General features: G+C 32.5%; 1 protein-coding gene across 1 annotated transcript in view; it reads right to left on the bottom strand.

Annotated features, from left to right (window-relative positions):
- PKHD1 (PKHD1 ciliary IPT domain containing fibrocystin/polyductin) overlaps positions 1–15,481 on the bottom strand; it is a 442,189-nt gene that overhangs the window by 145,988 nt on the left and 280,720 nt on the right. Inside the window, exons 54-55 of the mRNA XM_081044785.1 lie at positions 10,127–10,240; positions 6,879–6,966 (exon numbers count right to left, since the gene is read on the bottom strand). Of these exons, the coding sequence (XP_080900911.1) occupies positions 6,879–6,966; positions 10,127–10,240 (202 nt within the window). The remainder of the gene's footprint in view (positions 1–6,878; positions 6,967–10,126; positions 10,241–15,481) is intronic.

The raw sequence follows: 15,481 nt of genomic DNA, 5'->3' as shown, positions 1-15,481 counted from the left end.
TACCATCCTCTTAGAAACCTAAAACAGCTGCACAATGCTCTTAAGAGGGTACAAACTAAAACTCTTGATATTACCATCGGATATGGTCCGGACCCCTAACTGCTCCTTGGAACCCTATCATGCTCAGTCCCAGCTCTCCACATCAATCACCCTTACATTCTTTCAAGTCCCTGATATTCTCTATTCTTTCTCCTGTCACAAAATCTCCTCTCATGGTGCTGCTTCTCAATCACCTGTCATTTAATCCTCGGCTATCAACTTCTAAAAAATTAGACTAGCCCCAATATCATTTCCAGGCTCAAATGTTCTTCTCTACCTATGTTTTCTTGGTCAGGGACATCATCCACTTCCAGGATGTCTCCCTGTCATCTTCTCCCTAAGCCCTAAGATACATGTGTAATTGTCTCCTTGACAACTCCACTTGGTGTCTCCCATTTAGCATGTCTCTGTCAAATCTGTCCCTCCCCATCTTCCCATCTCAGTGCATGTTTCCACCACCCACCAGGTTGCTCAGTCTAAAAATCTGAAGCACTCTCCTCACCTCAGCATTCAATTTATTGGCATGCCCCGACAGCACCATCTCTTCTCTCAATCTCCACTGCCTCCTCCATAGTCCTAGCCACCATGATTTGTCACTTCAACTGGCCTCCTGATACTCCAGCTTTTGTTCTTGTCTCCACAATCCATCAAGAAGAGCAGCCAGAGTGGTTTTCAAATCATAAGTCAGATTCCATCAATTCCCCTGCCATTCAGTAATTTTCCCTTTGACCTCTCCCAACTAAACAAGGTTCCTTGTGACTTGGCATCTATCATGTCATACAACACTCCCCTCTGCTCGCTATGGTCCAGCTATCATGATCTCCTTTCTGTCGCCAGGACCAAAGTCCACCTCAGGGACAATGTTGGTTGTCCCTCTCTCATTGAGCACTCTTGCCCATATTATCAAACAGCTGGATTCCTCCTACCATTCCAATCTCAACGCAGATGTCTTTTCTCCAGAGAGATTTTTCTGTCCATTCAATCTAAAAGGGAACTCTTCATATCCTCTACATCTCTTTACTGTCATATGACCCTGCTTATTTTCTTACTAGTACCTTTTATCATCTGGAACTGTGTTGTTTATATTTCTGTATTTGATTGTTTCTTGTCTATCTCCACTAAGATGCAAATTCCCAGAGGACAGCATTGTCTTCAAATTTGCCTCTATATCTCCACTACTTACAACCTGGCACATAGTAAATTTTCACCTAATATTTGGTGAAAGCCTGCATGCTGTTTGCTCTGGCTTTAGTGCTCCTTCCACATGCATTTGACCCCACATTGCTTAATTAAAGCCCACTCATCTTTCAGTTCCCACGTCTGAAATCACTCTTTAGGGAAGCCTACTCTAACTTCCATTACTGCCTCAAGATCCAATGTTTGTATGTTTTCAAAATCTTACATAACGCTCCTTCATAGCACTTATCACATATGTAACTTTGCCTTTACTTTCTATTTATTTAATTAATGTTGATGGCAGAGACCATGTTGATTTTTCACTTGTTATTGTATCTTCTGGCCATAGTTCAATGTTGACACAGGATAAAATATGACAAAAATTGTGTTGAATAAATAAATAACAGTGTTAAAATAACTACAAAAGTATAACTGTGCTATGAAGAAACTCTGTATGTAGAGAAAAGCACAACAAAGCAGTAGCTATCTATCATTTTACCAGCAGGGATCCTTGCTGTGCTGGATGTCCTTCCAGCCATTTCTGGATCCACACATATGCATAATTTACAAAACTAGAGAATATCTAATATTAGTTTTTGCCTGAATGCTCACATTTCCTCCCCTCTGTCAACTTGGAATTCACTCTTTTTCACCTTTACCAATTTAAAACTAATAAATAGTATTTAATTTTGTTTTAATTAACATTTATTTCAATTCCAGCAAGGAAGAACATTTTTCCATATGTTTATTAGTCAGATGTCTTCTTCTGTGGCCCATGTATTCAGAGGTTTTAGCGATTATTCATACGGTACGTTCATATTGTTTTCTTTGTGTTCCTAAGAGTTCTTTACATATAAAAAACAATTAGCGTTCCATTAGTACTATTATGTATTGCGAATATTTTCTAGCTTTTCATTTGCCTTTACATTTTGTAATTGATGTGCAAAAATATTGATCTTTTTATGTTGTCAAATCTATTATTTCTTGCTGTTATGGTTGTCGTGTTCCTTGTTACATTCAGACAGATCATCCCTAGTTTAATATTACATAATATTTACTTAGATACTTTTCAAATAATTTTATGGTATTGCTTTCTGATATGCAATTTTTTAAATCCATCTACATTGTCTTCTGTTCTGGTGCCAATAACAATAATTATTCACATTAAAGGTGTATATATATATATATGTATATATATATATATATATATATATATATATATATATATATATATACATATATATATATATACACATATATATACACACACACATATATACACACACACATATATACACACACATATATACACATACACACATACATATTTTTTAAATAACTGGTAATGTTTAGTTATCTTCAAGTGTTTACTGTTCCAAAAGGCTAAGAATTAATAAGTCAGATTCCAAATGCATATATTTGGCTTGTGATTAAAGTTACATTAGATCTGATATCTTTAAAATATTAAGCCTTTCCATTTACATTATGCATCACCACTTATTCTAATCTTCTTTTATGCCTCTTACTGGTGTTTTACAGTTTTGTTTTTACAGCTCCTATAATTTTTCTTAAGCTTATTTCTAGTATTTCAAATTGAAATTTTAAGTAGGATTTTTTATTATAATTTAAAACTTTATTGCTTCCATATTAAAATGTTATTGATTTGTGCATTTATTGAATGTAACTGATAGTTTTTCAGATGGTGTCTCGTTTTCTAGAACAAAATATACAGAATCCATAAAAAAGTGACAGCTTGTATTCCTTTCAATATTTACGACTAATGCATTTTTCTTGATGCAACACAGTGACTAAAACTTTAGTAACAATATTTAATGACTGTATATTAATGTTATAATATACAGTGTTTTTTAATGTTAGTTTTTCCATAATATACAAAGTGTCCTGTTTCACAGGGATTTTTAATTATTTCTTTTGTACTATTATTTAAAGCAGTGATTTTCAACTAATAGCTAAAGAACCTTAATAAGAAACATTGATTTAAAGGAAGTATCCTTGTAGTCCTAACTTACTGTTTCTTCTAAGAATGCAAGCTGAATTTTATGAAATGCATTTCTGTTTTGTACCAAATTGATTATATTCTTAATAGTTATACCTATTGTTTAGACAAATTATATCAATGAATTTCATTTTGAACCATCTCTCTTTACTTGAATGATATACACTCAGTCATGAATTTTGTTTTTTCTAATAAATTACTGGATTTCACTTATTTCCGTTTTATTTAGGATTTTTGCATTATACTTACATTTAAATGTTGCCACAGTTTTTGTTGTTGTTGTTGTTGTTGTTGTTTTTGAGTTATCTTTACCAGCTGTTTAAAAAAATTATTTTATGCTTGCTTCCTAAAATTAATTGGAAAGCCTCACATATTTTCCTGTTCTATGGGTAGATTATACAACATAAAAAGTAATAAATGAATGATTGAAAGAACACGCCATACATTTATTCGAATCAAATGCATACTTGGAAATAAATCTTTGATAACTTTATGTCTTTTGCTATTATTGGTTCTTTCAGTTTTATTCTTCTTTAGCCAATTCTGATCATTTATATTTCCAAATATCATTTTTTAAATTTCAAAATGACACTATATATTTTATATTATAATTTGAATCTCTTTGGTATCTGTTATATTTAAATTCTCATTTCTGATTTTATATTTTTTGTATGATTGAAGTTATTTGAGATTAAACCAGTATCTCTAAAAATATTTAAGTCTACCAATTTTCTGCTTCCTAACTCACCAGTTTTGATCATGCACCAATTAATTTATTAGTGCTATTAGTTATTTATTTCTGGTTTTTCATATTGACAATGTAGTCTGTTTATTTTTGTACTTTCTTGTTCAACAATGAAAGTATTTAATGTGATAGAATGTTGGGCCATGTCTCATTCAATACTCTCAGTATTGTTGTTTCCCAGGTGTTGGATTTATAAAGGTTTGATTCAAAAGTTATTTAGGAAAGGTTTTTCTTTTGTCCTTTTTTTCATCTTGGAAGAGATTAAGATTTTTAATTAAGATGTTTTAATCTTTATGTTTATTTTATTGTGATCATATTCGCTATCATTTCTGTTCATTAAAATTTATTAAGGTTTTAATTATATATATTCTGGGATAAAGATACATATATATGTATATATACATACATACACACATACTTATTATATATACATATACATATGCACAAGTGAAATTGCCTTTATTATATTATTCATATGTCTTCATATTTTCTTTATTTTTAACGTAAAGATTAAAAACTGAAAGAGGTAAGTAAATATCTTTTATTATTGCTTTTGTTTCTGTCAATTTTCTCTTACAATACTTAGAGATTTACTTTACATATTTCTATATAATGTTATCTGGTGTAAAACTTTCATGATATTGGGTTCTCACTGGAGATTGAAATCTTTATTAATATAAAATGTATTTGACCAATTTTATATATTAATTTGATTTTTATTTTTCTTGTGAATAGCTTTCAGGCTCTTGCTTTTGTTTTGTTCTTATTTTAAAGATTCATTTAATCCAATATTTAACGTAAAAATGTTTCTGAATTGGTTTTAAGTTTTCCTTTGGTAAAAAATTTTGATTTATTATCTAATTTTTTTCCAAATAGTGTTATTTTTTTTTCAAATAGTGTTATTTTTAACAAGTATATTTTCTTGTTATAATTGGCAGATTTATAACTTTTTTTATTTTTGTTGCCTTTTTGTGTCTTTTTTGTTGCTTTGGTTCTACTATTTCTTTTCTGCTTTTTTTATATTTTGTTATTTATTTTATGGTTTCTATCATTCTTTTTCCCCCCTCTGGTGATTTGGAAGATAATGTGTCCTATTTTAAATTCTGCCAGAACAAATTCAGTCACACTTTCCTCCTATGGCATGCTTATGGCCCATCTCCAGTTTCCTACGACTATAGTCCCACATTTTAAACCCAGAGTTTTATCTAAGAATAATGACTTGTGAGGGTTAGTTAGTGTCAATTTGGGTACCCTATAATACCCAGTTATTCAAACACTAAAGTAGGTGTTGCTGCAAATGTATTTTGCAAATGTGCTTAATATCTACAACCAGTTAACTTTAAGTAAAGATTACCCTCAATAATGCTGGTGGGCCTGATTAATCAGTTGGAAGGCCTTAAAAGCAAAATTGAAGTTTCACTGAAGAAGAAGAAATTCTGCCTCAAAACTGCAGCATCGAATCTTGGTTAAGACTTTGCAGCCTGCTAACCTGCCCTACAAATTTTGAACTTACCAACCCTTATAAGTGTGTGAGCCAGTTCCTTGAATGCACCTCTTTCTATATACTATACAAATAATATTTACTATATGTAACCAGTATTATACAAATACACACACACACACACACACACACACACATAAACTACTAATTATATATATATATGTATATATATATATATGTGTATATATATATATATATATATATATATATATATATATATATATATTATATAAACAGAATCCTGACTAATACATTAACTTTTCAAATTTTATGTAGTTTCTTTTATAGGAACAATTAGAATTTGTCTTATTTTAATAACCATATTTACAGTATATCTATTTCAATGCTTAACTTCAATATATATATTTTAGATAACTTTATATTATTCTTTAAATTTAATTCAGTTTAATCCCTTTCTTAGAACACTTTTTTTTTCAATTTGTTTCAATTCTTACAAAGCAAAAGATATCTTTTGTTTTCAAGTGTGAAAGCCTCTTAGCAGGGAGTCCAATTCTTTAGTCATAATCTTTTTATCCTTAGACATATATACATTTTGCACCACTATCTTCCTACATCTAATGATATAAAAAATCCTAAGGTTAAGAAGCTTTGTGTCCCCTTCTGTTTTATTTTTACTTTATCACTCTGTTTTTTCTTATGCTATGAGGATATGTAGCAATCATTGTTCTTGATGTGGATCTGTTCAAATTAAACGTAACTACTTCCAGATTTGCTAGGTGTATTTCAGTTGTAGTTTTCATTATTGTTTCTATTATAGTTAATCTGGGCTCATATTAAAAAGAGCAATTATTTGTATATACTTTCTGATATCTGTTCTCTATTTCTAATACCTTCTGTTTTATTATTTTTAGCTCCTGATATTGACTTCTGCATTCAGGTAGATTGCATCAGTTTGTTCTTCATATTATCTATTAAGAGGCAGTGATGATGTCATTCTTTACTGCCTCCAATGCATTATTAAATTCTGTTACTGTCTTTTTAATTCCATAATATTCTTCATATACTTTATCTCATTCCTATTTTAGTCTATCTTAACCAGTTATCATTTTATCTCAGACTGTTATGGTCTTACCTTAAACTTCATCTATTATCTCATAGAATTCATATTTTCAAAGATTTATTGATAACAGTAAACATGTATTATCTAAAATTTACTCCTTAAATAAAGGAGTAAATTTATTCCTCCCCTGCCTTTTGTTTTATTCACCTTCTATTATGTTAGAGAGATTTTTAAATTTCCTTCTAGTCCCTTATGTTCCCATTTATTCACCCCTGAATTGTGTTCTTAATCTAAAATTTAATTTTATATCATAATGAAACATCAAGCAAAAGCAAACTAAACCAAAAAATTATATTGCTAACTTACTCTCATTCCTTACCTCTCATTGCTTGATGCAATGTCAGCCCCAAGATGTGTCCAGGATTTCTTAGGATAAGCACTATGAAGCTGAACTTTCCCATACACCCCTGAAAATAAAAGGAGCAATAGTTGGATAGAAAAATCCTTCAGAGGAATTAAGGGCACGTGAAAAAAACTCATTAGAGAGGTTACTGTGCAAGATATATGATGCAGAAACTATATATAAAGATGTCCATCATATCAGAAAAAGAACACTTAAGTGCTCTGTTTTCAGCAGGTCAAATATATCCGATGTGGCTATAAAACTTATTCTCTCAAAAGCTATCAAAAAATGAATGCTACACCACATCTAGTAATCCAAAAGCTGGGAAAAGGGCCTTTCTAATGTTTAACTAGTTAGATTTTCACCATTACGGGATTCCAAACCATTTGCAATTCTTTTGGAAGTTAACTGGTCTTGATGTTTTATGTTATACACTAGATTTTCCAAAAGGCAAGGGTAATTTTATTTCCTAAGGAAAGAGATTTGGTGCTATATTAGCTTTATTTTCAGTGGTTAGACCTCATGTATATATTTTTTTGTATTATAGACATCAAAGGATAGATCTCTAGCTCCTTTGTTTCAAAATATAATTTATTTCAGACTCATAAATTAAAGTCTTACCAAGGACATGCTTGATGCAGTCCAGTTTTATTCCTTCAGGTCTTTCCTCTTACATGTTTTACTGCTATTTAAAATCAAATAAAGCACAATTCTTCCTACTCTAGTGGTCTAAAAATGTTTTGGGCGTGAACCCAAGCAGTAACAAAATTATGATCATGCACTTCTTTTGAATGCATGTTTAATTATTTTTAGTAAACAAACCTACACAGGAATACATTCATATATGTCTGAATAGAAGTACTAATATTTTCTTCCTGTGCCCAAATGGATTGTCTCCATACCCCAGGATTGGTGAACCCCATTTTGCTGCAAATCATGAGTCTTGAGATCTAAAGATTGTATATTTTTTAGCAGAAAACATATAAATAAAAGAAACAAAGAGCAGTAAGTTACAAAAAAACATGCTTTGACTTTTCATTCAATGTAAACCAAAAATATATATTAATTAAAACATAGCCAACTATTTATGACAACATTCATAATTTTTTTGATACTTTAATTTAAAAAAAGTTAGAAGATAATAAAACTAAAGTCAGGATTAATGGAAATGTTAAAAATACTCACTTTCTGAACATATCCTGAAGTTAATCTTTCATAACTATATATGTATACTCATATGTATATTCCCATATATATATATCATATATATATATATATATATATATATATATATACACACACACACACACACATATATATATCTTTTAGAAGATATCATCATCATAATTATCTTTAAAAGAAATTCCATCTTTTTCACTATTGGCTTAGTAAGCTAGGCAAGGATAGAACATGAAGTAATTTACAGACACTTCCAACAACAAAGATAACCAAAATCAGTTTATTTCCTTGCATCTGAATTATCCAGAATATTCAATTGACCAGAAAAGCAGATTCCTTGATCAATCAAAATCATCAAAGTTTTACTATAAAGTGACGCAATTTCTTATTTGTTTCAAGGTAGTTTCAATACTTAAAGAGATTAAGATATGTTATTTACTTGATATCACAAAATTCTAAGCATATCGTGAAACAAATATTTCATTCCTTATTCAATTTAGTATCAGAGAAAATTTCAAAAGCACTAGTTTGGTCATATGGCTGGATATGGACATCAGGACAGGCATCCTTTTATACTCCTTATACAATATTTAATCCAATGTGGCACTCCATAGAACAGAGTGGACAACACAGGCAAAAAAAGATTGAATGTTCCTGTGATGCTTCATCTAGTTTAGCAACTTAAAAAACAAACAAACAAAAAAAAAACTATTCTCAAACCTCATATTCTTAAAAAGATAAAATAAAAAGCAAGTCTGAAAAATCCTTTGGAAACAATAAAGCATAAAGCATTATATGTCAAAGGCTATATATTATGGAACTAGGGTACCCAACTTCATACTATCCTAACATGATTGTTTCGATTTTACTGAGTCACTAATATCTTATAAAATTAGTGATGCCATACATAAAAAGTGAGAAAATACTAGAAATCTGAAAAACAACCTCTTATAGTTATCCCTTAAAATTAAGTTATTGTGTGGCTCTTACAGCAAGGTTATACAAGGTCAGTCCCAGTTTCTATGCTCTCATGTAGAACAACTTTAAAATAAGATTTGGAATTGTGGCAGTATCTAATTAAGAAACTGTCAATAGAAATGTTTCTTAGTAATCTTTCGATCTATCAGCTTTAAAAACTATATCAATAACCACATGGTATTTATGGTTGCTAACACAGACACTTAGTCCAGATTTTGGTGTCTGGCCAATCTCGATGTAAACCTAAATTCTGACACTGTAAAGCTGTGTGGCTTTTTTCATATTGTTCATCATCTCTAAGTCTTAGTTTTGACATCTTTAAAATGGACACTGCTTAGAGGAGAGGTGGTAAGTGAAATAATAAATATAGATTAATTAAAAGAGTACCTGAAATTTAGTAGATGCTCTATGACTGGTACTCCTCTACCACACATACACATTTCATTTTATTTCTTTATTTCTTTTTTTTTTATTAGTTTCAGGTGCACAAGACAAAGTAATATTAGACGTTTATCATTTATATCCCTCACACTGTGTGAACCCCTCTCCCCCCATTCACTATCTCTCTGACATCGCACAGAGCCATTACATTTCCACTGTCTCTATTCCTAATGCTGTACTCCGCTTCTTGTAAGTATGTATATATATATATATATATATATATATATATATATATATATATATATATATAAGTTATAGTTGGCATTCATGATTGTTCAGCTTCGGGTGTACAGTGCAGTGATCAGGCATCTACATCATCCCTGAGGTGGTCTCCCAAAAGGGACATGTGTCCATCGGATACCCTACAAAATCTTTACAACATTATTGATTACGTTCCCCAAATTATTTTTCAAAACCCCATGGCCATCTTGTGGTTACTGACTGTTTTCTAATCCCCTCAACTTCCCCCTTATCCCCATGCCCCCGCCCATCTAACAACCTTCAGTTTTTCCTCTTTGTCTCCAAAACTGTTTCTGATTAGTTCATTCACTGATTCTTTTCTTTAGATTCTGCATGTAAGTGAGATCATATGGTCGTTTTTAATGGAAACTATATTATACTCTTACCAATTGTTCCTGGATCAATATGAATTCCATTGTAACGATCGCAAGAGACTTCCTCTGAAGCTCTAAGGAGAATCAGAAGATTTTGTTCCTTTTTTAAGGGATTCTCTAAAGTACCTGTTTACAAAGAAAAGTATATCATTTATATTAATTTGAAATTAAAACAGAGAGAGGGAAACTGTAATGCAATTTCGGGAATCCAAAACACATACTCTAGAGTAGACTATCTGGAGAAGAGCCAATTGTCACATAGGGAAATAAAAGGGGAAAATGAGCTGCAGTAGACTTCTCTAAGGTAGTTTGGAGTTGGGCAAAGTTCACTCTTTTTTTCTTCATTAGGACACAGTAAATATTCCTGACCTCCTAATATTTATCCTGGTCATATGACTTCTTTTAATCAATGAAATTTTTGTAGAAGTGGTAGTAATGCCAGTTCTGAGTTGATGCTCTAAATTTCTTGGCAGGTTTTCACCAAGTCACTTACAATGATGTACTCTGCCATTAAAGGAGAATTGTTTAAACAGCCTCACGTGCCTGAATGAAGAGACATATGTAGTGGATCTGAAGAGAACATACAGGCTGGAAGCAATTCCAACTGAGTTTATCATAAATATTTGTTGCTTTATGCCACTGAGCTTTGAGGATTATTTGTTAGACACCATTCCTACAGCAAAACCTGGCTGATACCTTCTCTATGGCTGGATCCCCAAATTGCTTTACATGCATTTTAGCAGTTAGTGCTCACAACAAACCTGAGAAATAAGTATGATTTTTATCTCTATTTTAAATATTCATACATAATGAGGCTTAGACGTTAAGGGACTTGTCCAAATTTATCCAACTAGTAAGTAACAGAGTCTAAATTCAAATAATGGCCTGTTTATGCTGAATGTTTTATTAAACAAGTTATCTATATAACAAATAGGTTATTGTCTAAGCCTAAATAAATTCTGTTAACAGCATAAGGACACAATCCATACAGGCTATAACACTCAGACATCAGTTGGGAAGTACTTCTGACATTATTCCCTTGATGTAAACAGTGGAGTTTGGTCACTTTTATAGTACGAGAATTGTTTGGGGAATTTGCTGAAATAGTGGTAGTGAGTATGGACTTCACAAAGATTATTTTCTTCAAAAAATATATCATAGAGTACAGAAAATATTACAAATAAATCGATTTTTCAAGAAGCAACTGGTGAAAAGACAAGTCTCCAAACTACATACTAAAACAAGCAGGTTCACCAAAGAAGTCTGCTACCAAACAAGACTTTCCAGTTCGAAAATTCCTGCAAACATTACCAGAAATGGGGTTGCCAAGTACAGTATGAAGTAAATGGTAAACTTAAAATTGCCTGGTTGTCATTTTGGTTATGAGGTCTTTCAGGGGCATAAAATCATCCTCCCCACTTGGCACTTCATACCTGGTAAACCAAAAGACTCAATGTGAGTTTGTAGCTTGCTACATACTGTACCTAACTTTATAGGCCAGGCCTCATAGTCACTAGTCTATGAGGAACTGCTGAAAGTAAGAATCAGAGAGATACGTAAATCTGCTTAGAGTCATACAGTCCATGGCCAACAAGGATTAGAGCCTACTGGGCATTCCCAGTGAGATGGTAAGGTCCATGTAGGTAACACCACTGCTCAGCAGAGTGACCAACATATCCTCTTAGCCAAAACAAAGATGTGCCAGAGCAGAGAAAAGGGAAGCAGGGGAAGAGAAGAATGTTAAGAAAATGTGTGTGGTGCAGCTCTTATCTTGTGGTTTTAAGTCTGTCCACTAAGCTGTTTTCCAGCTGTGATTTCATTTATTTCACGGAGGGTAGTTTAGATTCTTAGGGGGAAAAATGGCCCAGCACTAAACGGATACCAGAGAGAAAAAAGTAGGACAGTTTTTGCCCTAGAGAAATGTATACAGGGTCCCACAAAAGGAGTTCAGCGTTCCTCTAAAATCAGAGATTGAATCAATTATGCAACCCCAAACGGCAGCACATGTGGAGTTTTCACAGAAAGTCTGGGCAAAATTAGCCTGCCGTGATTTTGTGGTATCTGAAATAACCAGAATTTGGATTCTTTGTTGTGATGTGGGGGAAGGGAAAGATAGAGGATAGGGACTGAGTAGAAAGAAGACAAGAATGACCTAAGAGAAGGAAATATATGCTGTTGTAACATTAAAATGAAATGCATCTTCATATATACATATATAAAGATTATACATATATATAGTCTTACATATATATTATATATAATATAATATATATATACGATTACTTGTTTCAGGTGTACAAAACAATGTAACAGTTAGACATTTATACCCCTCACAAAATGATAATCCCCCTCCCCCATTCTACTATACAATGTCAGAGGGATGATATATCGTATATATCTGTTACAGTTCCACTGACTCTATTCCTTATGCTGTACTCCAATTTGAAAAAAATGGTAAATGGAAAGCCCTAAAGGCTGGGCTCCTTATTGTATTCTTAAATCGAGCAGTCAAAGAAAGGTAAAGCATTCTCACTGGCTTGGGCTTTGCCCCTAAATGACAGTAGCCACCTCAGGACAATGCAGTTCCTCTCAGAATAATGCAATTCCTCTCTGATTTTCCTTTTGCAAGCTGCTTCTAGCTGCTGTACACTGTAGCAAAAGGCATTTTCAACCTGGACAAATTTAGATACTCATAATGGAGGGGAAATCACTGCACTGTGCTGCAAAGACAGGCCAGGGATTTATGCACACATGATTTCATGGAATTCTCACAACCCAATGATGGATATAAAGGTTCTCAGGAGGAACCTGAGACAAAGAGACATCAAGTAACTTGTCAGAAATTACACAGCTAATAAGTGGTAGAGCTAGGCTTAGACTTAATAAGTACCATCCTAGGGCATGTGGGCATAGAGGAATAGGAAATAAGGAAAGGGAAGTCGCCATTATTTAATATGATGGAAGGCAATGGAAGGGAAACAGAATATGTTCCAGATGCTGAAACCACCTGGGGAGATGGAAGAAAATAAGTTCTGGTATATGAATGATAACCATTATAATGATTTGATGAATATGGTACAAATGGATTCCATGAACTTCAAGGGTAAGAAAAAGGACTTTATATTATTTTATTAACTAAACCTCTTTGATGAAATCAAGTATAAACTTAGTTTACACTTAAGCCCACTCTCTCAACATAGCTACCCATGCCATGGAACTAAGCCAACCCACCCACACTGAATTACTTGCCAACCCCTCTACTCTCTCCTCTGTGGACAGGAGATACCCCAGGCTTTGATATCCTTCACCTTCATCCTGTCTAACTCCTAATCATCCCTGAAAACTTGGCTCCACTGTAATTTATTTCTAAAAGCCTTCTATGATCTGAATTGCATGCCTCTTTGTGTATAAAAATGTCCGTGCCACTTGCTGTAGCAATTTTGCTTCAAGGAACCTGTCTTAAAGAAATAGTGTGGAATGTGGACAAAGATTAAGACCCAAAGTTCGTCACTGCAATGTTATCTATTCATAAATGCAAATATTAGAACACTTTGAAATAGCACACAATCAGAAACAACTTTGTCCATTTAGAACCCCTTTTTTCCCCCCAGTTTCTTTGACATGCTCAGTAGCTGAGCCACATAAGTCCCTAAAAAGCCCAAACGCCCCTCACAGCCCACTCCCTTTGGGATCTTTCCTTGTAAACTAAATCTGGGTTATGTGGCCCTCACATTATGGGCTATCACACCATATAGTGTTTTACCTCGATACTTCTAAACGATACTATAAGTGCTTTTTACCTGACTGGCTCCTTCTCTTTACAGTGAGCTAATGGAGAGAAGTGGCTGTGTACTGCCAATAGAGTTCATTTATGTTTTACCCAAAAATGATGAGCTAAGTAATTTTAACCATTCCCTTTATAGAAAACAATTAGAAATAAAGAGGAATACTGCACAGTAAAAAAGATTCATTTCACCAATGTTATAATAATTTTAAGCATGGCTGTGCCTAGCATCATAGCTTCAGAATAAGTGAAGGAAACATTGACGGAATTCCAATGAAAAATATGTATTATCTATAATAACAGTGGCAAATATAACACAACTGCTTATGAAATAAACAAAAAATAGTGAGGATATATATAGCTAATTGAATAATACAATTAGCCAACTAGACATAATGTGTAGGTGGAGAACTAGACTCAAAAAAGAGACATATTCTTTTGAAACGTGCACAAGACATTCATCAGTATGGATCACATGATGACCCTAAAGCTTAACACATTTGAAAAGACTGGTATCATGTAGCATATGCTTGTTGACTACTTTTTATGCAAAGTGTACAGTTCATATTGGGAAAGGTTTATAAAATGAGTTATATTAAACTAAAAATTTTCCAATTATCTAAAAATACCATTAATAGAGAAAAAACAGCCACAGAGTGGGCAAAGATATTTATAACACATGTAACCAAGAAATGATACATTCCAAAATATATAAATGACTTCAATTAATCCATATAAAACAGATAATCATAAATGCAGTAAGAGAATAGGTATTTCACAAACAGGATATAAAATACACAATAAAAATTTTAAAAGTACTCAATCACATTACAAATTAGAGAAATGCAAATTAAAACAATAATGAGATCCCACTATATACCCACTAGAATGGATCTGTAATGTTTAACTGAGCTGTGTATATTTTAGTTTATAAACTTCTCTGTACATGTGTCATATTTCACAACAAATTAAAATTTATTAACTGATTATTTTCCAAGCACTCATCAATTTTGTTGATCTAAAGAATGGAAACTGACAAAAATTATACTTGTTTTTTTGCTTCTCCATGACATTAATTTTTCTACAGCTTGATTGACGTATAACTGATACATGAAATACTGCATATATTTAATGTATACTGATGACAGTTTTAGACACATTGTCCTAATAAACTTTTCTGCAGGTCTTGTTCACTAAATCCAAAGCAACACATTGTATTTCATAATAATTTGTGTTTCTGTGCAAGTTAACCTTGGCATTTTATAAATATCATAATTGTACATGAAAGATAGGTGAAGAAATTACCCCCCAAAATCAATTGTACACATTTTCTCCTGTCCTTGGAAGTAGGTTACATGGTGATAACTTTGGAAGTTGAGCTTTTAACTGGAATGTAACTATTTTTCTCATGTGCTACTAGAGCTATTTTCTTCAGAGCAGAGCCTACAGAACATTATAACTTAACACACTCAAGCTGGCAAATAGTACTGAACCAATTAAATTATGAAGCATATTGTATTCTGAATTAGCTTGTAATTCCCAGTGTGTGTTTGATCCCTAAAACACCCCTCTCCAATAGAATC

This window comes from Rhinolophus hipposideros (genome assembly GCF_964194185.1).
Source record: "Rhinolophus hipposideros genome assembly, chromosome: 3".
NCBI classification, from domain to species: Eukaryota; Metazoa; Chordata; class Mammalia; order Chiroptera; family Rhinolophidae; genus Rhinolophus; species Rhinolophus hipposideros.
The sequence above is the reverse complement of the archived record's forward strand: the minus strand, read 5'-3'. Positions and strand labels throughout refer to the sequence as shown.